General features: G+C 66.6%; 1 protein-coding gene across 6 annotated transcripts in view; it reads right to left on the bottom strand.

Moving 5' to 3' along the window:
• The window catches only part of LOC117649354 (B-cell lymphoma/leukemia 11A-like), a 151,063-nt gene that overhangs the window by 6,836 nt on the left and 119,034 nt on the right, over nt 1-25,193 (bottom strand). For all 6 annotated transcript variants that reach the window (XM_034392016.1, XM_034392018.1, XM_034392015.1 and 3 more), the window contains 2 exons: nt 22,423-22,721; nt 21,959-22,274 (listed from right to left, as the gene is read on the bottom strand). In XM_034392016.1, coding sequence (XP_034247907.1) covers nt 21,959-22,274; nt 22,423-22,721 — 615 coding nt within the window. The remainder of the gene's footprint in view (nt 1-21,958; nt 22,275-22,422; nt 22,722-25,193) is intronic.

Genomic DNA, 25,193 nt, shown 5'->3' with positions numbered 1-25,193 from the left:
GTCCTTTTGCAATACGTTTCCAGGACGCGGAGGTCGCGGCCGGAAAGCGGCGTCGTCGATTCCAGCATTCATTAGTGACGGGAGCAGCGGGCCGCGGGGAAGGAGGGGGGGGGGCGCCGTCCGCCACGACAAAGAGGCCCCGCCAGCCGACGGGACAGTTTGCTGCTTCGCGTGCTTCGCGGCCCAAAACTCGACAAGGCTGACAATGCTATGGAGATAAACCGGGCGGCTGTAGTAGCGGCTGTAGCGGCAGCAGCGTCCTGCCGAGTCAACCCCCAAGTTTTAGCAAAGCGCAATCCCGAAGAAAGCGCGCTGGCTGTGCCGCGGCCGTGCCGCCGTGCCGAGGAGGCCGAGGAGGCCGTCTTTGCGTCTGGCTGCGGTTCGCCCTGCGCAGCCTTGCGGTGCCGGACGGCCGATAAGGCCCACATCGCCTGACCAGGATCGCAACTTGAGGGAGGCTGCGTCTCGAGGCCGCGCTGCGCCGCGCCAGGCTGGGCCAGGCTGGGCGCCACAAAGACGAAAGACGGCGGCGGGTCACTCCTTGTTTTTGTCTGCCCTCGTCCTCCGCGGCCCGCCACCCCTCCCCCTCCCCCTCGCCCGGCAGGCGCGCGGCGGTCGGGGAGAAGTTAAACCGAGCGACTACAACTCATTCATTAGAATGAAAAACACTCGGGCGTGTACAGGGCGTCTTTCAGAGACGGCCAGCGGCAGCGCGGCGGCAGCGCGGCGGCTCGGTGCTGGGGGTGTCCCTAAAGACCCTCTCAAGGTGAGGGCGCCTGCAGAGAGATAACTCAAATGAAAGGGAAAAGCGGTGCGGGGAGGCGGGCGGGGCGGCCAAGACGGCCAGACAAGGCAGCGAGGGGCGAGATTCGGGGCTGGCCGCGCACAGGCGCAGCGCTGCGGAGGAACCGACGGGAACCGGAGGAACGGCATAATTGCGAATCTCTTTCTTGCCGCAACAGCGCCGGCCAGCGAGCGCGGCCAGCCCTCGGCTAAGGCTTGACGAGACGGCCAGATTTCCGAGACGTTATCAACACCCCGGCCTCCGCCTCGGCCGCCTCGGCGCGCTAACCCTTGTCGGCCTCGCGGAGGGTGGGGCCGGGGCCGCCGGGGCACCGCGTCGGCGGCTGGTCTGGCGCACTGCTGGCGCACTGGACGCGAGCCAGCCTGCCACGCCGCAATTACCAGACTGCAGCAGACTGACTCCGAAGCGTCGTTTCGTCGCGCTGCTCTCTGTCGCACTCGCGGGGCGCCCCGACTCCTCGGAAGCGCTCCGGCAGCGTGACGGGACGCGATGCGCCCGGCCCGCCGTGTGGCCCTCGCCCACCGGGACTGCACGCGCCATTGATTTATAGGGAAAGCCGCGAGCATTTGCAGCCGAAAGCCCCCGTCCGAGTGCCCCCCCCCCAACCCCGCCATTTCTCCGCGAGGACGCCGTCAGCCCACGTCAGTCGGTGACCTGGACACACACTGGACCCACCGGGGGCGTGCCGCGGCGCTGGGCGTCGCCCCGTCGCCACGGCAGCCTCACGGACCGCGGCGGGGCGGGGCGCGACGCGGCGCCGGTGGCGGCCGTCGGCCAGGCGCGGTTCTTCGACTGCCAAATCACCGTGACGCGACAGAAGAAAACAATCGCCGGCGACCAATCTTGGTGACCCAAGTGCCTCCCACCTCGCTCCGATTGTGTGAGGGCTGAGTACACAGTGTGTGTGCGGAGCGGACGGCCCGGGCGAGCGCGCGAAAAACGTGTCCTGGTGGCCGCGGCGCCCCGCCCGGGACGCGGAACGCGGCCAGAGCCTCCTGCAGACTTCCGAGAGTCGTTTTCGCCGCTGTCTCTCTCGCACCTACACGGGACGCCCCACGAGTGCGAGAGAGACAGAGCGACGAAAACGCCTCTCGGCATGGGTCTGCTGGCCCACGCCCGGCGAGGCAGCGCGGCGCCCCGCGACAAAAACGAGCGGAAAATTGGGCGGCAAGAAACGGAGCCGCGCTTTAATTCCGACCGCCACAGCGACACGACCCGCTGCACTCCGATCCCCGCGCCGCCCCGCGCCGCCCCGCGCCCCGCGCCCCATAGCGCCGCCATTCAGCACCGCGGCCACCGGCATGGAAACAGTGGCCGGCGCCCCTACAAGCAGGGCGTCGGGCTGATCCGCTGCCCGCTGTGCCGCCCAGGCGTCAAGCCCTCACACCCTTTGACGGGGCGCCCCGCGGCCAGCCTGCCCTTCACGCCGAGGAGGACCAAAGGACCTGTGAGCCGCGCGCCGGCCCCGGGGGACTTCCCTGTGAGCGGCGGCAGCACCGCGAAGCACCGCGACGACGCCGACGACAGGGCGACCGCCAATTTTCGTCTACGTCGTCCACGTCGCCGTCGTCCAAGTGGGGCGCGCGGTCCCCCGCCCGACTCCCCGCCGGCCCGCATATCTGCGGTATCACATCTCGCCAGCACAACAGTACCCCCATGTTTCAACGCAAAGCTGAAACGAGCGCCCAAAAAAACAAAAAGAGAAAAAAACAGCGAAAAAAAAACCGACAAACTGTCCACATCAGAGCCAGGCCCCGGCCACGTACGAAAAAAAATTGTGTCCAGAACAAAGAAATGCGATAATTGAAGAGCGAGAGCCCAGTTGGCGGAAACGTGATTTAATAGTGAAGGCCGCGTGTTTCTGTCGGGCTATCGGTCTGCATCTCCACCCTGCCCCACCCTTCCGTGGAGGACCGGGAGGACCTGACCACTCAACATTTATGAAAATGCTGCCAGATTCCTATCGGGTCACGTCCCGCGCCGTGCCGTCCGCGGCAGTGCCTGCACTGTGCAGAGCGAGGCAGTGCCTGCACTGTGCAAGCCGGGGCACCACACTCCCCGACCCTCCGGCTTTAAAATCCCCGAAACGAACAGGGCGAAAAGTGCTGGCCGGCGAGGGGATTCGAACCCGCGTTGGTCACGCCGCTGACCGGATGACGCGCGGCCTGGTGCCGCTGCCCCGTGTTGGCGCCGCACCTCCCCCTTTAATTTCCTCCAAACTTTGCAGCAGCCCGCCAATGTGGTGCCGGGAAAGAATAAAAGAAAAATCCGTGACCGAAAATCCGTGATGCGGTTATGTTGTTGAGGAGGATAATAGCGATAGCCACGGCATGGGGCAAGGGGGTGCGAGTGGGCGCGAAGGCGCGGCGCCGGGGTGGCTCTGGGGGTGCGAGAGAGCGCGGCGACGCCGGGGAGGCTATGGCGCGCTTTGGCGTGGGGCGGGGGATCGCCGCATGTGTCCGGGCCGTACGGGCCTCCGTGTGCCGCATAAGAATGGCGGTGGACATTCAAAATAGCCGCCTCCGGCCGCCTCTCCCTCTCTCTCTCCCTCTGCCGGTTCCTCTTCCTGGCCGCCGCCCGCCTCCGCCCGCCTCATCCGTGGCCATATTCACATTTTTATTGTTTCCGACCAGCGCGGTTGGCAGCAGCTGGACCGCATGCGGTGTCCATGTGTGTCTTGCCGCTGCAGACTGATTCCGAGCACTCGTCGCCCCGTCCCTCTCGCACTCATGAGGCGCCCCATGTGGGTGCGAGAGAGACAGCGACACTCGCCGCACCAAATGCAATTTTCGTTTTTCTCCTCGGCCTGCTTCTTGCCTCGGGGCACGCGGAGCGGACACCACGACGCCCGCGTCCCCGCGTCCCCGCGTCGCAAGAAGGCCGGCCAATTTGCAGGCGCGTTGCGTTTTCTGGGCGACGCTGTGTGTGCGACGCCGCGACGCTGCGACTCGCAAAACGAAGCCCGGCCGGGGGAAGAGAGGCACAGGCAGGGCGCAGGGCGAAGGACCGAGGACACGGGCCGAAGGGTCGGAATCTGCATGAAAGAGGAGACAAAAGAGAGAGGGGCAGGCAGGCAGGCTGGCTGGGCCCTGAAAAGGATGGAGAGAAGCCAGCTTAGGTCAGCACGGGTCAACTTTAGGGTCAAGATGGAGAGTCCCTCAATGCGGTGGTGTCACTCGAGGAAGGGGGAGGCGCGCCTCGCGAGGCGGGAGGCAGGGACTCGGAGAGCGGAGCAGAGCGGAGGGGCCTAAGTGATGAGGGAGATACTGGCAGTCGCGTTGAAAAGGCGGGCAGGGGATGACGCCAGGACGCCACGCCATCGGAAAACTGTCACAATACGCAAACTGGGCTGCCGGGGACGGCGCCGCGATACAGGCTGCCGCCCCGCCGCGCCGCAAGTGCTCCCGATTCACCCAGCGGACGCTGATGCGAGTTTAAAACGACGCACCGCGACGCGCCGTGGCAGACGAGACGGACAGCCGGACGGACAGCCGGACAGACAGACGGACGGACGGACAGACGGACGGGGGTAGTAAAGCAAGGGGCTCGGCGACGACGGCCGCCACTGCCCGCCGTGGAGGAAAGGAGGAAGGAAAGGGGCGGGAAAACGCCTCAAAATAAACACAAAAACGTTGAAAAGTCATATTTTATAAGGCCGCAATATGGTGGCCAGGCCGGGGGCCGGGCAACGCCGGGCTGGGCTGAGAAGTCTTTATGGCCCTCGGGAGAGTGTGGTGGCGGCGTCGCCGGCCGGGCGTCGCGGCGAGGGGCGGAGATCGTGCGAGGGCGGCCCAGGCCTTGGCCCAGGCCCAGGGCGCCGCTCGTCCAGCGTGGCCGCGTGGCCGCGTCCGGCACGGCGCTGTACCCTCCGAGCAGAGCCTGCTTAATCCGTCAATCCATTACAGCATCGAGCTGGCCTCCCCGCCCCTCCGGACCTCTGCCGCCACCGTCCAGGCAAAGGATAAAGTATAAAATATAACGCCCCGGATGCCAGGCGCCCAGGCAGCCCGCGCGGTCGCCGTCGCCGTCCCCGCAGCAGCTGCCCCGCCATAATACGGATTTTTTCCGAAAGAAAAAGAAGGGCGAGCACACCTCGCGAAGGGGCGGGTGCGGGGAAAGGGGGGGGGGAGCGAGGGGCGTAGGACGGGCGGACGGCCCCACAAAAGCTTCAGGGAGATGTAGATGTCTCTGCGAAGGAAGGCTGAAAAGATGAGGGAAAAGTGAAAAGAGGCGGGAGGGACTGGGACTGGGCCTTGTCCACGACGTCCTGGCTTCTTCCTCCTCCTCCCCCGGTGCTGCCGCCAGGCTGCCCGGCTGCCCGGACCCATTTCGGCCCTGCCTCCCTCATTACGGGCGAGCTATCAGTTCCAGCCAGATGGGCGTGGCGTGGCGCGGCGTGGCAGCTGGGGTGGCGGCGGGTACTTAACCGAATTAGTGTGATCTCGGCACGGCACGGCACGCCACGCCACGGGGCACGCGCATGCCGCGGGGCGCGAGGCGATTAGGCCCAACACCTTGCCGCCCGGGGCGCGTGCCTTGGCGTGCCTCCGCGTGTCGCGTGCGCCGCTCGGCATCACGGTCTTCGACGTGCGCACGCGCGCAGGCGGGGCACCAAATAAAAAGAAGAAGCGAGTGTTGAAAACGGCCGGCCGGCCGAACAGGCTATTCCTCATCCACGTCAGCGTCAGCGCGGGAGAGGAAGAAAGCGGCAGCCAGGAGGATGGAAGCAGCAACCGGGGCGGGCGGAGCTCTGCCCGTCGACGCGTCACCGCGGCCAGGCCGGCCGGGCCGGGGCGGGCCGGGGGGCGTCGAGGCCTGTCTTGAGTGAGCAGGCCGTGCAGGCCACTGCTTGCTGCCCGCCGCTCGCTGCTCCGCGCTGCTCGCGTGGGTGTGTTGAACGGTTGACGGCCGGGCGTGGCGCGCGAGCCCCGCACTGCAGGCGCCTCCATGGAGGCTCTCCGGGCCGTCATAGCGCAAGTCAGGGCAGCGCACCGTCGGCCCGCCAGCCCCGCCAGCCAGGGCGCCGTCAGGCACGGACAGCCTAATTGGTGGGGGTGTTTGACGGGCCGGGCACGGCCGGGCGGCGAGGCCCTCGCATCACCTGACCTTACCGTCGTCCGTCCGCCCGGCTTGCCGGCTCGCCGGGCGCGTGCGGCGGGGCGCTTGCAGGGCCCCACGGAGGCACAATGGGACCCAAATGAAAAACAGCGACTGCCACACAAAGACAGCGTTAAAAATAGCGCGCCGATGAGCCGCGTCCTAGAGCGACTGTGCGACACAAAAGACGGATATTGTTGCAGTGGCGGAGTGGCGGAGGACGGCGCCGGGGCGAGGACGTCTCGACGGCCGTCGGCGCGTCGCGGCGCGCGGCCACCGGAAGAGGTCCCCATTGGACATCCGGCGCCGGACCAGCCCGCCCGCCCGAGGCGCGCCACGCCCGGTGGGCCCCGCAAGGGCCCCGCGCCGCCAGATCACGTCATGCTCCTGGTGGGTGTGCCCCGGTCCCCCGTGGGCCCGGTGGGCCCCGCGCCGCGCGGGACTCTGACAGACTCGCGTCCTGGGCCCCGCGCTGCACGACGCTCTCACGCACCGCCCAAAACACTGTCCGCGTCCGAGGCGGTTTATTTCTGACGCGTTTTTTGGCGCGTTTTTTGACGGGCGGCCGGCACGCAGCACGTAGCGCACTCTGTGATTTAAGAGCAGCGCGCCAGAGGGCGCAACGCGGCGCAAACGCCACGCCGGTCTGGCCGGGCAAGGCAAGGCAGGGCAAGGCCGCCGGGGCGCGATAACCACCCCCCGCCGTATTGTCCGGCAAACCATAAAGCATACACAGGAAACAACTCGGGGCTTCGCGGGGGAGGCCGGCGTCGCGCCCGGGGCAGCCTCCCTCCCCTCCCCTCCCTCCCCTCCGCGCCCCGATCGCCCGATAAGTGGTCACACGCCATAAATCCTGAGTGCTAAATACATTATCTCGGTCTTCTCTATGGAAATTCCCGACGGGCGTCGCGGCCTGGCAGGGCGGCCCGGCGGCCCGGCGGCCCCACTGTGGTCCATTCCGGCACCTCCTCCAAGGAAGGGCCGAGCGCGTAGCGTAGCCTTGCGAAACGCGGACGGAGTTTTTAGGTTTGCTCTCATCCGTCTTTTACGGCACGCCTCTCGCCTCTCTCTCTTCCCGAACGCGCGATTCCGCCTAATCTGCATGATTCAGGCACGATCCGCGGCCCTCAAATCTCGAAGGCTGATGCACACGGTGACGCCCCATAAAAGGGCGCGGCGGCGCGGCCATCAAGACTCCGTTTGAAAGCTCTTCGGAAATAAACGTCGCCTGGGCAATAAAATGGTTTAGCAACTAGAGTCGGCCGGCCCCGCAACCCGCGCAGCCACGCGCAGCCCTCCACCGTAAGGAAGGTCAGCATTGGTCAATCCAAGGAGTCACCCACGAGGAGGAGGCGAGAAGGCCCCGTGGCAGCAACAATGTAGCCACTGTGCAGCATGGCGCGCCTGCCGCACGACAACATAACCTAAAATGCTTTCCAATTTCAGTTAATTCGGGTGTTTTCATGGGCAAGCTCACCTCTCCGGCCGGCGTCAACTTCCCCCAAGGTGCGTGTAATGGCCGTACCTGCCCCGCCGTGCGGCCCCACCAGCTGTCACCGCTCTCAACCCGCAACGCTCGCAACGCACAGGTCGCCCGTCTCCACGAGGACGCCTCGCACGCCGCCTGGCCACGGCGCGTCGCGGCGCGCTCGGCGTCGCCCTGCCTGGCCGTCGGAGGCCGCGTCCGCGGTGGGAGGCTCCTTCGCCAGAGCCTTCGACGTCCGCCGCGCCGCCGCCCCGCGGCCCTGCGTCGAGGATGGCGTCGAGGCCGGCGTCGAGGGCCGCCAAGAGCTGCGGGCCATGCCGCAGATCGCGGTGCCCGCGGAAGACTCCGACGACGACCTACAGTGGCGGGACGAGGAAGCCCCGCAGTCGCAGGCGCCGCGGAGGAAGCCTGTCGCCGGCGTGGCGCGCCGCTGGCAGACCCACGGCCGCTGGGCGCTGCGTCGGCCACCGTCTAGACTCGTGGAGCTCCGCCGCGCCCGGCTGCGAGCCGCGGTCCCGGGCTCCCTCAACGTGGTGGCCGGGCTGGTCGCAGAGCTGCCCTTGGCCGACCGCCACCGCTTCACCAGCATGAGCGAGGACGTGGCGGCGGGGTCCGCTTCGGCGGGGTCCGCTTCGGCGGAGGCGGGTCCCGGGCCGAGTCGCGAGGCGATGCAGCGCCCGGGCTCCAAGCTGCTCGTCCCGCGGGGCAGCGTGCTCAAGAAGGAGAGCCGGCCCGGGTCCGCGACGGGCGCCGCGGCGGGGGCTGGCACGTCGCGGCCCGTCAGCGTCAAGTTCAACCTCGACCCCACCCAGGAGCTCCGCGACGCCGCCAAGCAGCAGCAGTCCGCCCTGCCCCCACTGCCGCCCAAGCCCATGTGCGTCCGCGTGGTGCGCAAGGAGCACCACGACGCCGTGCAGAGGGCGCGCGCCCAGGAGGAGACCCGCCTCAAGCAGGTGCGGCGCGCCTACCAGGACCAGCTGCGTCTCGCCCGCCAGCTGTACGACGACCTGGTGCTGACCCGGGACGTCTTCGCCGAGCGACAGCGTTCCGCGCGCGCCGACCTCACAGCGCAAGTGGCGGCCGCCAAGGCAGAGTGCCAGCGCCTCGTCAAGGAGGCCTCGGACCTGCGCGACCAGCGGAACAAGGAGATCGAAGAGTACGTGCAGGCACGCTCGGCCCGCATCGTGGAGCAGGCCAAGCACGCCTACGCCGTGCCCGCGCCACTGTCCTGCGCGCCCAGTGCCACCGCCAGCGAGCCCGAGCTCAAGCCAACCTCTGCGGCGGAGGTGGCGGCGTCCGCGGCCCCGGTAGACCAACAGGACGAGCAGCGAGTGGAGGCAGAGCGGCTGGAAGAGGACCCCGGCAGCGGTAAGTGGCGAGGCGGTCGGCTGCACGACGGCCAGAGGCACACGCAATCACGTCCCTCGCCTTGCAGCCGCCGCCCCGGAGACCCCACGACGCCGGCCCTGGACGGCGCCCCTGCGGTCGCTGTGCCACCGCCTGGTGAGCGCCGCGACGCAGCTGCGGACGCGGGCGGGGACGCGGTGGCGGGCCTTGGCGAGCCGCGTCGCCACGCGGGGGCGGCGGTTCGTCTCCGCGCTTCGGCGGCGGGTGCGGCGCCAGCAGCGTCGAGGGTGGCGGCGGCGACGCGGTCGGCGGCAGCCTCCACCGGCCGGTCCGGCGGGCGACCAGGATTCGCCTCCCGGTGCGGGGTCCGCGGCAGCCCTGAGCATAGACGGGGCACCCCCACGCCGCCGCTCTGCCACCAGCACGTCCTCGCAGACCATCGAGAAGCGCGTGTCCTTCGCGCCCGAGGGCGGCCCGGACCCGGGTCCTTCTGGCTGGGCTGAGGAGTGGACGCAGCGCTGGGTGCAGGAGTCGGCGCGCACCACGAGGACCAGCAGGACGCCCAGCGTGGCCGCCCACAGCGGCACCAGCGCGGCCAACTGCATGGTGGACGCGGGCACGGACCCCCTGTCCTGGGCACCGGGAGGCGGTGGCGGCGGCCGTCCCCACGTGGCAGTGCGAACGTCCAGGATGCGCGTCGAGCTCAGCATGAGGGTCATGGGCACGGTGGGGAACGCGCAGCACGACCCCGTCGGCAGCGTCAAGTCCTGGCGCCGCATGCTGTACGCCTCCTTCGTGTACCTCAAGAACGAGGCCCTGACGGCCAAGCTGCGCAAGCGGCGCCGCGCCCTGGAGCGCCGTGCCGCGGAGCGTCGTGCCATCGGCGTCACGGCCAAGCGCCACGGTGCCGACGCGGAGCCCATCGCCGAGGTGCTCTCAGACAAGTGCTCGGCGCTCGTCACCCGCCAGTTCGTCGACAACGTCATCAAGAACGTGAGCAGCAAGGCGGCAGCGCGACGGCAGGCGGCATCGTCGTCGTCCGAAACGGCCACCGCGGAGGAGCCGGTAGCGGCACCCGAGGAGAGCACGGCGCCGAGCCGTGTGGCGCTGGTGGCGCCCGCGCCGTCCAAGCAGAGCGTGGAGGAGAGCAGCGCCACCAGCCCCCTCAGCGAGTCCACCAAGAACAGCTCGTTCGAGGAGGTGCTGCTCAGGAAGTGGAGCATCGACGAGGCGCCGTCCGCCATGCACGTCACGGACGTCACGGAGGCCGTGCCCGCGCCATTGCCCGCGCGCCGCAGACGCTCCACGATGGAGGCGTCCAAGAGCGTGCCTCTGGCCACCGCGGCCACCGCAGAAGGACCTGGCCGTCGGCACGTGTCCGAGACCGGTTTGCCGCTGCCGGCGGCGCCACCGCCACCCCGGACGACGGCGTCGCGCGTGCTGGCCCGCCACAAGGACGACGCACAGAGGCCAGACAGCACCGCGACCCTCCGCGTCGAGGTCAAGCCCAGCCTCGCGCAGCCCCACAGGTCGTCAGTGGCGGCCCCACCGCCGCGCGCCGCGGGGGCAGACGGCGAGAGGGCGCCGCCGCCGAGCAAGCAAGTGAGCCTCAAGGACGAGGAACGCGTCATCACCATCTACAACACCGAGGCCTCCATGCGCAGCTCGGGGAGTGCCACCACCGCCACGACGGCCACCACCGCCTCCAGCAACGCCGAGACCTAGTGCAAAGTGTTTTTTCCCACTGCCTTTTACCCTGTCGTAGTGAACCAAGCATGTATGTGATGCGCCCCAGGCGCCCCTTAATGTTGACATTGTGATCGGAATAGAAAACACCCATTACGTACCCCGCCATGATGGCTTCGGTTTGCTTCAGCTAAGGTACGGCCACGAGGAATCAACGCGCCGCCGCGGGGCACGGCAGGCATCGGCAGGCATGGCGAGGACGCAACGTGAACCAAAAGCGCCCCGGGGCGCGCGAGAGACAACGAGTCAGCCATCTTCATCATCCCCCACGTGTTGGATTGCGTTCCAAACGACGTCTCCCTCACCCCCTGTCACGCGCAGCGCGCAGCGACGCGGCGAGACGCTGAAATATCAATCAGACTCGAATCACGGATCATTTGGAAATCAATATTCCCGTCAGAGGCAACGCAGGGTGGCCGCGCTGCCGCGCACCAGCCCGCGGCCCGAAATGGAGCCCGGGGGAGCAAGGACGAGGTGCGGCCAGCGGCAGGAGACGAAAGACAGAGACGGAACACGAGGCGGACTGACAGGCCGACGACCAGATACAGACAGAGAGGCTGATATAATTTTCCTTGCCGGTCCCCCGGTCACCACCGCCACTGCCGTCCGTAGCGTCGACCCCTGACAGGGATTCGCGTCACGTCAGACAGGCAGCCAGGCAGGCAGCCAGGCAGGCAGCCAGGCAGGCAGGGCCCAACCGCGCAGAATGATATGGCTTTAAATTGCATTAAAACCATCATCAAAGTTTCGCTCCTGCGGTGCGCTGCGCCGGGTGCCCCTTCCCCCCCCCCTCTCCACGTCGGGGCGCGGGGCGCGGGGCGTCAGCGCCGTGGCTCCGACAGGTAGGCGGCGCTGGCGGCGGCGACATGGGCCGCGGGCCACGGCACGGCCACGGCACGGCCACGGCAAGGGGCGTGCGGGAGCAGTATCGGCCAGAAAACACTGTTTTCCACTTCCGCCCGGGATGGGACGGGATCGGCGACCCGGCCCGTACCGGGGCCCGGCCGCCCCGCCAGGGCTGGCAGCCAGCCCGGGGGTGGGAACACTGACCGGGCGAAACATGAAACGCGCGCCGACCTACACCGAGGCGACCGGGCTTGCACATGCACGCCACACATGGTTATTGGCCTCGGCAAATATTTATCAAACGTCGGGGCGGGGCGGAGCGGGGCGGGGCGCAAGGACGCGAGGGGAAGCAAAAATGTCGTTTGATGTGCCACCACGCCCCGCCACGCCCCGCCACGCCCCGTGCACAGTGACCCGAGCGCCGCAAAAACAATACCGCCCCTCCCCCTCTCTATCGTTATGCAAAATATTCGGGGAAGGCGGCCGTGCGCTCGTAAAGCACATGTGTGACGTCACGGGGGGCCGGCCGCCATCAGGACGGGGAGGAGGACGACGCCGACGACGCACCCATTATGCAAATCCGGTACCGCGAACCGCGGCAAGCCCGGCAAGCCTGGCAAGCCCACCGGGCCCAGCCCGTGTCATAATTAGCTCCAAGGCGCTCCGCAAGGACCCCGAGGACCCCGCCATATCGGCCACTTGGATTATTTTCCGCGCACCCTCGACGGCATCCTGGCGGGGGTGGAGAACGGCGGGGACGAGGGTAGGCCGTGCCATTAGCATTATTGATCCTCACGGCGTGCTGGTGTGTGCCAGCGCCCGGCCCGGCACGGCCAGGCACGGCCCGGCACGGCGCGTCCACCTTGAGGGTCATTAGGGTGTTTGCCATCGGAAGGAAGCGGCCGGCGACGCCACCAACAACAAGAAGAACAGGGAGAAGAAGGCGACGACGACGCACTAGGGGGCGGGGGCGGCAAAAAGTGTCCGCAGGCCTTCCAGCAAACTACCGCCCCGCTCGGCCCCGCCCCACTGCCTGGACCGTACACGGAAAAGTTTGCCAGTTTCTCGAAGCGAAACCTCAGAAGGCAAAGCCGCTCAGCACGAGTCGTCGGACACTGACCGCCCCCCAGGGGGGCGTGGCGTGGCGGGGCGGGGCGGGGCGGGGCGGTCGCCCTCCGGATATAGACCAGCCCTGGCGGCCCCGCCTCGGCTTGGCCCGCCGGACTTGGTCGGCGCCTGCCCGGTACGGACCACGGACTCTGCTTCTGCTTGCGGTCACCGAGAGACTTGGCCAGACTTGGGCCGGCCCGGCCCCGCCCGCCCCGCCGCTTCTTGGGTATAGTTGAGTCGAGTTTAGCGCGTCCCTGCGAAGCTGAGGCTGCGAGGGGTTTGTGGACTGTCTGGACGCCAGTGTCAACCACGGTGGACTCGGCGGGGCCGTCCACTGCGGCGCGGTGCGGTGGGGAAAGGAAAAAGACGACGACGACGACCGCGATGAAACTAGCAGCAGCAGCAGTGCACCCTCTTGTATAATAACATGACCACAACGGCGATGCCGAGGGCCGAGGGACATTTCCCTCCTTTTTCCCTCCTCCCCTCTTTTCGTTCGGCCTCCACTCGCGCCATTTCCCTATTTGTGCAATTTGCCGGTTACTGTATTCCCCGTTGTGCAAACAAGAGGCTCACCGTCGCACGGGGCCGCGGCGCCACGCTCGCCGAGTGCAGTGTACCCACCTGAAACAGAAAGAGAGCAGGTTAGCCACACTGTAAATCACTCCCATTACCACAATTATACTAAGCGACTATTAATTAGGGCCGGCAGGCCTCGCGCGTCGTAAAGCAAACCCGCTCCCAGGAACAACAATGCGCTCTGTCTCTCTCGCACACCTACGGAACGGACCGTGGGTGCGAGAGAGACAGAGCGATGAAAGCTGTTTTCGGAATGAGCGTGCTGGCCCCGCCTAATCGGCCGCGCTTCTCAAGGCACTTTAGACGGCTGCGTCCGTCATTTAAAACAAACTCATCCCGCCCCGAATGTCGAGGCGTTCCCTCCGGGCGCTCCGGGCGTTCCGGGCGCTCCGGGCGCGGCGGCGGGCCGCGGACTGCGGAGCGCTGCGGTTCGGTGAAAGCGATATGTCCCGGGCCGTGTCCGAGAGTCCCGCCAGGGCGCGGCCACGCCACGCCGTGCACGCCACGAGTGTGCTCTACCCGCATCGCACTCATGTCGAACAATACAGGTGATTGTCCATTGTCTTGCCCCCGCCCGCCGCGCCCCGCCGCGCCCCGCGCCGAACCCCTTCGTCCCGTCGGGCCGTCACCAAAAACTTGTCGGCGGGCCGCGGGGCCGAGGGGCCGCGCGGTGGCGGCGGTGGTGGACGTGTGACAGGACACTGACAATCCGTCCCGACGACCCGTCGCCCAATGTTTATGTATGGACTAATATGAGGCGATATGTTTATGGATGGCCTGAGCGCTGCGACGCGCGGCGAGCACCGGGAGAGGACGCGTTGGGACGTACCCCGCTGGCTGACCCCCGCGCCGACCTCCACACAAGGTGCACATACACCACACACCCACTTTTTTCTCCTCTCTCCTCGCTCTCTTTGCCGCGCAGAGGCCAGGCGGCCAACAGGCGACCAGCGCGGAGAGACGGACAGGACGGCGAGGACCCTCATGGCTCGCTTCGCCTGCTTCGCCTCGCCGCCGGTAAAAGCAGCCTGGCCGTCCGGGCCCTGGCCGATGCATGTTATCGTCTGCTCCTGTTTTTCGTGTGTCGCCGTGGCGTGCCGTGGCGTGGCGCGCCGCGTTCAGTCGCACATGCGGGTCATGTGTTCCAAAATCGATCCGCGGCGGCGCGGCCCGGCGCGGCCAGGCAGTGCCCTCACCGGCCTCAAGGCACGGCGTGGCACGGAGCCCCCTTATCCCTTTCCCCGGGCCTACCGGGGCGGGCCGGGGCGAGCGAGGCGCCGCGGACGAGCCTGCCCCCCGGACTGATACGTGCCCCACCACGCCCCGCCGCGCCCCGCCCCGCCCCGCGGCGCGCTTGTCGGCGCGGTCGGCATCGATTCATAACATTAGCGGCGCCACGGTGTGGCCACACGCCGTGGATAACAAGGCCCTTCGACACCTCGGCGCGGACGCGGACACACGGACCCGCCGCGCCGCCGCCCTGGCCGTGCTTGCAAACGCTCGGCGCAAATGTTTTGTCAAGCCACTTGCTATTCCGGTCGTGCTGCCGCCGCTGCCGCCGTGCGTCGCGGCGGTGGCCGTCCGGACCACTTGCCTCCTGCTCCTGCCTCCAGCTCAAGGTGGCCGCCCAGCCGCACGGCGCGCCTCAAGCCAGCAGCACTTTATTAATCTCACAGCGACCAGGCCCTTGTCATTCCAACACGCGCCAGGCTTTATCACACCTTTACCTCACCCTTGGCTCGCCGTGCCACGCGTTGCCCAACCGGGCCACACACACACACACTCACACTCAGGCGCATTCAGCGTATCGCGCGCAACCGCGACCCCTTTGGATCCCTTTGTTTCTAATCACTGTTTTTGTCATCTTTTAATTTCCACCACACACACACTCTCGCACTCACACACACAGATGCGCACTCCTCGTCTCCTCGCGTGCCGAAGTGCCGCTCTCTTTCAAATCGCCTCCCTGGCCGGCTGGCCTGCCCGGCCCGGCTGCTTCTCTTTCAATTTCTTTTACGACGATTCCCTCACGACGGCCGTGTGGCCGTGTCGCCGGAGTGGCGCGCGTTACGACGAGGCGTTGGGAAACACCGAGGGCGAGCACGACCACCACGACGAAGGCCTCGATGCAGGCGAGGCGGTCACGGCGACGGCCTTGAACACGGGCCTTGGCCGATGCACCCAGCCGGCCACGGCGGCCACGGCGGCCACCCACCCCCCGGCAGCCCTTGTAATCCTCCCTCGCCGTGCATACGCTTAACCCTTCGGGCCGCGCCGCGCAGTCCCGGTGCTGCTGGCCTTTATTTGGAACAAGCGGAGCGCGCGACACACAGACACACACACACAACGGCTCCCTCGAAAAGTTGTCAAGTAGTGCGCAGAGGAGGACGTCCACAATGACCTGACCGTCCGCGATGTGCTCCGCTGCGGCACCGCGGGGACGCGACGGACGGGACGGACAGCAGGACACGCCAGGCCGCCAGCCACCGGGATGACCGGCCAACCAAAACCTAATCCGCCCGCCCCCGCGCCTCCCCCGCGCCAGCGGGCCGTGTCCGCGTCGTGGCCAAGGACCCCGCGACGACGGCGACGTGCTGGACGCGGCCGGTCGGGCCGGCCGGCCCTCCAAATCGCCGCAAACAAAAGAACGCGTCGCCGTGAGAGAAACGCGCGCCACTCGTAAATCATCAACACGCAATGGAAGCAGCGAAAGAAGCGCGCCGGGATTGATTGAAACTTTACGGATTGCACCGAGAGGAGGGGGGGGGGGACACCTTGGCCGCTCGCATCGCCGCGCCACGCCGGGTCCCCTACTTGTAATATAACGCCAATAACCGCGCCGATGCAGACATAAACACGTCGTTAGGACCTTTAAAGGGTACGAGTGTCGCCCGCAGCGTCCGACCTGGAGGACCTGGCGGTCCTGGACGCCGTCGCGGCCGTCCAGGCTGCCAGCCCCGCCAGCCCCGCGGAATGAACCGCGATAGTCCATCGCGATAGCCCCTGATGCGATAATCCCTGAAGCCCGTCCATCACGTCACGTGGTCGGCGTGGTCGACGCGGTCCCCGTCCAGCGGTCCGTCCGCCTCGGCCGCGAGCACGCCCCGCCAGCACGGCCCGCGAGCACCGCCTCGCCTTTATGGAGGTGTAAAGCCGGATCCACCGCGGCGATACTCCGGCGCGATAGGTGAGGTGAGGCGAGAGTACGACGCCGAGGAGGCCGGGCCGCCGCCGGGGCCGCAGGGCCGCGGGGCCGCGGGGCCGCCGGGGCAGGCGTCGACGAGAAAACCGTTGGCCCTGTCATGTCACGCCGAGAAATGCCACTAAATTTCAAATGGACAAACTTTCGCCGCTGACCTTCCCGGCCAGGCGGCCCGGGGGTTGCTGCTCCTAAAAGTGCGCGGACGGCACTACGACAAAACCCGCGTCTGGTCGCGCCTGGCCGCTCGCCGTGGATGGACGGAACGTGTTTCCTTGTTTCGCGTGTATTATTCACGCGTGTTTACACGGACGGACGCACGCACACGCACGCGGGTCCGGCTCGTCACGCTGGACACCGAACACGCTTTTTGCCTCCCAGTCGGGTTTCCGCGCCCAGGAGTGACTGAGTGTGTGCATGAGTGTGTGTGCGCGCGCACTCCGCACTCGGCACCCTGACCCCGCCCGTTGTTCGCCTCCCACTCCACTACCGGTTCCGCCACTACGCCGCGCCACACCAGTTCGAAGTTTCGCGCTCAGGTTCGAGCCCCAGTCCCCTTCCCGCTAGCCGAGAGAGAAAAACTCCGCCAGCTGCAATACGCACGCACTTTAAAAAATGACGTCGAAAAAAAGGAGTGAAATAAAACTGGATGAGGAACCGAACCCGAGCCGCCAAGGCCACCACGGCGCACCCTTCCGGGTGCGTCCCGGACCCTTCCCGGACGACCCTTCGCGCGTGGCCGCCACACGTCCCCGACGACGGACTCCTAGGAGGCCGCGACCTGGCCGACCGCCCCGACCGCCCCGACCGGCTCGGTTACCGCACCGCGGCGCGCACGTGGCGGACAAGACAGCCACCCCTTTGGCCACACCACTGTTTACCCGCCAGGACGACGAGCAGGACGAGCAGCACGACGATCAAGAGGCGCAGCTATTAGCAGAGGCGTCATCACCGACGGTCAGGCGGACAGACCGACCGGCGGACAGCGGGAAATTCAAATTCGTCTTCCGCGCTCCACTGGTGCCGGTGATCGGGGTAGTGGCCGGTAGGGGTCCGGTAGGGGTCCGGTGGGGGTGTGACGGGTGTAACTGATGGCGTTGCGAGCGACTTCTGTCCCCCGGGCACTGTGACACCGGCACCGGCCGCCCCGCCCCGCCCCGCCCCGCCCCGCCTGGCCTGGCCGAGGTGGCCGAGGACATAATGAGGTGGACCGTATCGATCACCGGCTTGTGTAACGGCCCGGGGTGAGGGGGACGGGGAAGGGGTGTCACCGGCTGCCCGGCTGCTGGGAACTCCAGACACCTGGCGATGAGCCGTGCTGGCCGTGCTACCCCCGCGCCGTCGCCGGCCCCGCCACCCCCGCGCGCCGCACCCCCGCTGGTCGCGGCAGCAGAAAGAAAGGGAGAGGGGTAACACCAAATTGGCCACTCCGTGCGCTCCGCGCTCCGGACTCCGTCATCGGGGCAATCAATCGACTCAACTGGCCGGACTCGAGTACGGCGGGGTGCGAGCGCGGGCGCGTTTAGGGCGGGAGGGGAGGGGAGAGGGGGGGGGGGGCAGGAAGCGGCCCAGCGTGGCGGCCGGCTCGCTCACCCCGCAGTGACCGCACTGCGAAACTTGCACTCGAAAAAAGGAAAGGATTACTCCGCTGGGACGCGACGCGACGCAGACACAGGCAGACTGACGGAGGCGCCCTTCCCTGCCCTGCCGAGGCCGTGGCCGGCCGCAGCGTCGGCGCCGCCGCGCCGGCCGAAGCCTCTCGACTCGACAATAAAAATAATTTCCCTTTAATTTGGCCTGCTCGCTTCCACGAAGCTGCAAAGGTATAAGGCCGTCGGGGAGGAGCATTCCTACCGCATGCATGCGGCAGCAGCCTGCAGTGGGGCCGGTGGCCGGGCCGGTGGCTGGGCCGTGCCGCCGTGCCGCCGTGGCGTGCAGTGCAGGCAGCGCTACAGAGGTCGTCGCGGCCCCGGCGTGCCCCGCGCCGCCGCACTGCACCGCGATGCACACGTGTCGCCGTGCCCGAGTTATGCCCGCAATGTGGTCACAGACTGCGGCCCGCTGCAGACTGAGCCTGGTCGGCCACGCCGAGCGCCGCGCGGGCCGCGGGCCGAGCGGTCAGAAAAAGAGGCGTCGCGAGCAGCGCGGCCCGGCCGGCCCTGCACGCCAGTGGACACCTGCGCGGCCAAATAAAAAGCGACGCGGTGCCGCGCGTCCTTTGGCCTGCCGTCCTTCAAGCAGGGCGGGGCGGGGCGGGGCGGGGCGGGGCAAGCCTCTTTACTGCCGAGTCGAGGCATCACGGCGAGACGCGGCGCGCGGCGCGGATGGCGAGGCGATTTTCGTCGATACGACCGGGCAGAGAGCGCAGGCAGGGCAGGCAGCGCAGGCCCGTCGTCGCGGGGCTGGAGGGCCTTGAGGCGGCATAGCGCGGTTTGCATGCCATCCCCGGCGGCGGGGCTCAGGCTGCGCAGGCTGCGGTGCCCGGCCAGGAATAACCGACCTCGGCCGACGTGAATGTCACTCAGCCTTCCAGCGCGGTGCAGCGCGGTGCAGCGCAGCGACGACGCCGTCCATCAGAGCGACGCCCGGCGTCCAGGACGCCGACGGCGGGGGGTAGAGGCCCCAAAGGCCCGCGGCATTGTTCGGACGCCCCCGCTAGCGGCGCGGTGGACTCGGCGACTCGACCAGCGGGGGAGCGCCGCGCCTTGCCGCTTGCGCTTTCCTATTAACCGTGGCGACGGCGCGACGGCGGCCGGCAGGGCAGCAGGAAGGTGGCGCCCATTCCGGGCACGAGTCCGGGGCAACACCGGGGCACGGCGGCTTGGCTACCGCCAGCCCCGCGGCGCCTGCCCCTCCCCCTCCCACTCCCCGCGCCGCGGCCGCGACCTGGCCGTGGGATCGTACGGGCCGGACCGGACCGCGCCCGGCTTCCCCCCCCCCCCCCCCCCCCCCGGCGCGGTCACGACTTGATTTTATGAGTCGCGACAAATTTCAACGGGATCACACGGAGCACGCCATCGCCAGGCTGCCCCGCGGCACGCCGTCAGCAGTCAGCACGCCGTCGGCGCTGAGCTCGCCGTCAGCGTCACCGAGCCCAGCCCGCACGGCGCCGCGCGCGGCACGGCCCGCATGGCCGCCGAAAGTGCGCACCTATCGCCGCGTCAGGTGCAGAACAAGAACAACGTCAACAACAACAACTACAGCGCCGCCAGCACGGAGGCACTGTGGGGGACAATCTGTCACGAAAGAAGACTCGCCGGGCGCCGCTCGCTTTCCTCTTCCTCCCTTTCCCTCGAGGACGTTAAACGTTAAATTTGCAATCGGCGGACACGAAACGCGAAACACGAAATCCGGCTAATTAGACCTGAAAGCGATCGCCCCGCCGCCAGCCTCGGCCTGATGCGGGCCGCTCTGTCTCTCTCGGACTCACAGGCCGTGCCGCAGGGGTGCGAGAGAGACAGAGCGACGAAGTGCCGTTCGGAATCGCGCTGCAGCCTGCAGTGCCACAGTCACATTTGCTCCGAATGCAAATCAGGCCGCGCGACCGACCGTGCTCACCGCAGGCATCGTGTTCTTGCAAACCTCTCTAGAGCACACGAGGTCGAGAGAGGGAAGGGAGAGGGGGGGGGGGGCGCCGCCGGCAGCCTCGCCCCGCGCCTTCCTTGAGTGATGAATCCAACTCGCGGCACGATGAAGTGTGACCGGCGGCCGGCAGCACAGCACCACCTCCCGGAGCACCTCGCCGTGGACAACGCCCCGCCCCACTCCGCCCCGAGCCTCCTCCAGTGGCGTCGGCCGGACATAACCCGGCCCCATGCCGCCGCCGGGACGGTCCAGGACGGTCCGGGGCTTTGACGGGTATTGATGATGTGCCCTGTCCGTCCGTCCGTCCTGCCGGCCGGCCGTCGCGAGCGCTGCCACGCCGGGCGCGCGATCCTCTGCCCCTCGGCTCGGACGAACCATTAAAAGCCTATTATCTGACGCATACAGCACGGACGGTGCGACTAGACGTGCATGTGGCGCACCGCCTCGCCGCTACACGTCCGCAGTTCGCAGCGAAAAGAATGTGCAAATCTAATAAAGGCTTATTACGGGCCGGGCCGTTCCGCGCGTCCGCGGGCCGTGGGGGCCGTGCGCCGCCACGTTGCTGACCTTTGCCTGGGGCCTGCTGCCCTGCTGGCCCCGCAGGCCCTGCTGCAGGACGGGCCGGCCGAGGAGGCTCCCAGGCCCTGCCCGCGGCGCGGCCTGGGGCAGCCTAGGGCGGCTTGCGGGCCTTGCGGGTCAGCCCCACACGGTAATGACGGCCTGCTTGTCCTGGCCAGCGTCCGCGGCCCCGTCCGTCCGTCCAGCCGGCCGGCCGCCACCGGCCCGAGGCCCGGTAACGGTGCCCCCAGGAACACGGGGTGTATGACTGCGCCGCGGACGTTTACGATCAGTAGACATAAGGAGCGAATAAAAGCCGAGCCCGGGGCCGTGGCCGTCGTGGCCGGGGCAGGGGACGGCCAGGAGCACGCCGTCGTGTACAATGCCGGACCGCTCCCCCGCCGCGACGACGCAGCACCGCGACGACGACGCGCCGAGGAGGCCGAGGACAACGCCCCACACTCCGCCCCGCGCACCCCCTCCAATCTGCGTAAAGCCTTTTTTGCGTGAACTTTGAACCGCGCCCGTACACTAGTAACGACCACCGGAGGGACTTTTGACGCAGCTACCATACGACACATAAATAACCGGCGGGGAGGCTCGGAATGTGTGGACACGCCCCGCGCGCCCCGCGCTGCACGTCCGTCCGCCAAGTGCAGCACCGGCCAGACACGTCCATCAGGGCCTGCTTCGCCTGTTTCGAGGCGGCGGGACCGAGGCGGGATGGCGCGCGCCGGAGGAATGATTGGTCGTGATTGACCACGACGACGACGCCCCCGCGGCATGTGTGCCGTGTGCACGACCTGGACAACAACAAGCACGACCCGGACGTGCACGCCACCACGCCGGCCGGACGACGAGCACGTGCACCGTGCAGGCCACCGAGTGCAGCACGCCGGAGCACAACAATGGCCCGTCCGGCGGGGGCCGAGAGCCGGGCCTGGCCGGGCCGAGGAATGGTGCAGGGCACTGAGCAGGGCAGCGAGGCCCGGCCCGGCCCGCGCAGGGCAGATGCAACGCGATCCAGTTCGTGCCTTATGCAAATGGCCCCGGTCTTCTAGGAGGACCGGGCCAGCCCGGCCACCCCCTCCACGACGCGGCCACAGAGCAGCGGCAGCGGCACGGCGGCCCCGCTGGATTCATCATCATCGTCTAGCAGCACGGCGTCGACGCCGTCAAGCCGCTGCCGGGCAGGCCGAGGGGCAGGCCGACCGGCAGGCCCGCCACTGATTTGGATCGCGGCTTTGTGATCGGGTCGGCCATCGGCCCGGTGCTCATATCATATCGCACACATCAAGGGGCCCGGCCCGGCCGATGGCCCGGCCGCGTGGACGAGAAAGGAGCAGGCTGGCGACGGCGGCGTGATGTAGGGCGGCAGCGCGGCAGCACGGCACGGCGCATTGTTGTTTTCCGCGTCTTTGTGGGGTTTCTTTGGCCGGCCGGTGCGGGAAGGGCGGAAAAACACGGCCCCTTTGACGGCCCCGCTGCAGAGTGGCGGGCCGGGTCATGAACGCCACGGCGACGTACGGCCGCCGGCGGTGCGGCAACGGCTGCTGCACCAACCGCGCGCTCTCTCTCTCACACACACACACTCACTCACCGGAATTGATGGTGTTGGACTCGGCGTCCGCCACGTCGATCCTGGCCAGCTTGGAGCGGCGGGCCTCGTCCGGCGAGGACTCCGCCGACTCGCGGCCGATGTTGATCCTGGTGAGGGGCCGCACGTCCTCGTCGTCGCCGAGCAGGCCGAGGTGGTTGCTCATGGCGGGCAGCGACGACGGCCTCATCAGTGGCGACGAGGACCGGTTGCGCCGCTTGATCGGCGTCGAGCACCGCGGGTCGTCCGCGTCCAGCAGGGAGGACGGCGGCGTGCACAGGATGCGCACCGCGGAGGAGGTGGACGACGGCACCAGGGACTGCAAGGGTCAAGCCAGAGGGTTAGCATCGCATCGCTCAAATATTGACACGCCGTGGCGCGCCGTGGGGGCTCAAGCGCTCCCCCCGCCTTATCGCGGTGCATCGCGGTGCATCGCGGTGCAGACAAGGCGGCCGGTGTGGACGCACCTTTTTGCTATTAATGGGCGCCGATATGGAGGGCCGCCGCGAGTTGACGACGCCGAGGGGCAGGCCGTCGCCGGCGCGCTCCACGCCGTTCTGGTCGTCGCTGTCGCTGCCGTCGTGGTGGCGGACGGCGTCGCCGTCGCCGAACGGCGCCAGGTAGTTCTCCTTGTTGCAGGCGGCCATCTTGTGCTGGATGAACTTGATGATGTCGCCGAGCGCGAACGGCTTCTGGCACACGCCGCAGGTGAGGATGTCGGGCTGCGACGGCGTCACCACCGCGTCCGACGCGTCCGAGGCGTCCGCTGCAACACAAGGAGAGAGGCGGGTTAGTTTCGCAATAACGACCGCGGCTCCGCGGCACGGTCCAATCCGCGGCACTGCACTAGAGGGTCGCGGCCACTCCAGCCCCCAGCCGCTCCACCCAGACAAAGGGTTTGTTGTGACCACGGCGCGGCGGGGCGCGGCGACGCGACGGCCGAAGCGCAAGAGGTTGGCTCAACGCGTTGGTTCTCGGATCGCCGTGCGACCCTCCAGGCCTCCAACCACTTGCCGCCTTGCCGGCCGCCGCGCCGCGCCGTCTAGCTCGCTAGGGGAGCGCGCCGCGCCGCGCCGCGGTCCGTTTAGTTCAGGACCCCTAGGTTTTGACCTTGAACAAAATTGTATAAAGCTGAATTTTGGATATGTTGTAGCGCTTGATTCACTGAGTCCGCCGCACTATTTGGTTTCGCTCCAGACCCTGTGCGTCATGCCGATAATTGAACAAAAGGGCCTAAATGCACGACAACACGTCTAGGCCTCTAGCGTACTCCCTAATTAAGATAGAAGGCTCGGGCAGGTGTCTAAATGTTCGCTAGACACTGGGGAACAACCTTACAATGCTCGGGACTCGCCGCGCCGAGCGGGGCAGCCGCAAATTCGAAATTTGTTCAACAGTCGTTTTTAACGCTTTTTATCTCTCGCCGTAGCTCGGAAATGAGCCAGAAAGTCGTAAACAGCCCCCAAACAAACGCCGTGCGCTCAAACCAGACCTAGACGACGGTACTCTTACTTTTACTATAACTTGAACCAGTGCTGAGAAAATCGACCAGAAGGAGAGCGGTGCAGAGTCGCCTGCCGGTGGGATTCCTGCTGGCAGGCGACTCCGCTACGCGCCGCCCTGCTTCCCCCTCCACTCCGACGCGCGGCCGCCTCCCGCACGGCGATCTGTCTCTCTCCTCCACCCCTACTGCGGCAAGGCGTGCGACAAGGAAAGCACCAGCTCGCCTCGGAGCGGCTGCGCGCGCTCATTCAAACTGAGTTTCGGGCGGCGGCACGTTGAATAGGAGAGGTTTGGCCAGGCTCGGACTGGCCAGAGCAGACAGGCAGAAAAATATGCCGGGACCTTCGGGTTTGGGACCAGTAACGTCACAAAGTTGGTCAAAAAGTGTTTGAATCTTCGAAAGTAGCCGTTTTCGCTGAATTTGAGCGGCCACTGCGTCCGATCTAGTTGCGGCCAACGGCCCCCCTAGACGCCCTAGTATTCTAAAGACCGTACTCTTTCATGCCCTGTATCGGGAAGACGTAGACCACAACGATTTTGCCTTTGACCGCAACGATTTGGGACCAAAGTTGGCCAAAAAGTGGTCGAATCTCGGAAATTTGCTGATTTTACCTACTTTGGGCGGCCACTGTGTCCAAACTAGTTCCCGTAAAAGGCCTTCCTAACCAGGCCTTCCTAGTGGCCAAACGCAGGCTTGGACAGGCCCCCAAAAGGCCTCGGCGGATAAGACCGCAAAAGCAGGCCCCCGATCATCATTGTTTTTACCCTTCATGACCAACAATGTGAGGCTAACGCTCCCAAACTATTTGTGGTCAATAGCCTTCTCGTACAGGATATGAAAGAGTTGGGTCTTAAGAATTCTAGGGCGTCACGGAAGGCCTTTTACGGCAACTAAATTGGACACAGTGGCCGCCAAAAGTCAGTAAAATCAGCAAATTTCCGAGATTCGACCATTTTTTGACCAGCTTGGTCCCAAAATCGTTGCGGTCAAAGCCAAAATCGTTGTGGTCAACGTCTTCCCGATACAGGGCATGAAAGAGTAGGGTCTTTAGAATACTCGGACGTCGAGGGAGGCCTTTTACGGGAACTAGATTGGACACAGTGGCCACCCAAAATAGGTAAAATCAGCAAAATTCCGAGATTCGACCATTTTTTGACCAGCTTGGTCCCAAAATCGTTGCGGTCAAAGGCGAAATCGTTGTGGTCAACGTCTGCCCGATACATGGCATGAAAGAGTAGGGTCTTAAGAATACTAGGACGTCGAGGGTGACCTTTTACGGGAACTAGTTTGGACACAGTGGCCGCCCAAAGTAGGTAAAATCAGCAAATTTCCGAGATTCGACCACTTTTTGGCCAACTTTGGTCCCAAATCGTTGCGGTCAAAGGCAAAATCGTTGTGGTCTACGTCTTCCCGATACAGGGCATGAAAGAGTACGGTCTTTAGAATACTAGGGCGTCTAGGGGGGCCGTTGGCCGCAACTAGATCGGACGCAGTGGCCGCTCAAATTCAGCGAAAACGGCTACTTTCGAAGATTCAAACACTTTTTGACCAACTTTGTGACGTTACTGGTCCCAAACCCGAAGGTCCCGGCATATTTTTCTGCCTGTCTGCTCTGGCCAGTCCGAGCCTGGCCAAACCTCTCCTATTCAACGTGCCGCCGCCCGAAACTCAGTTTGAATGAGCGCGCGCAGCCGCTCCGAGGCGAGCTGGTGCTTTCCTTGTCGCACGCCTTGC

This window comes from Thrips palmi, unplaced genomic scaffold (assembly GCF_012932325.1).
Source record: "Thrips palmi isolate BJ-2018 unplaced genomic scaffold, TpBJ-2018v1 HiC_scaffold_4, whole genome shotgun sequence".
Classification (NCBI taxonomy): domain Eukaryota; kingdom Metazoa; phylum Arthropoda; class Insecta; order Thysanoptera; family Thripidae; genus Thrips; species Thrips palmi.
The sequence above is the reverse complement of the archived record's forward strand: the minus strand, read 5'-3'. Positions and strand labels throughout refer to the sequence as shown.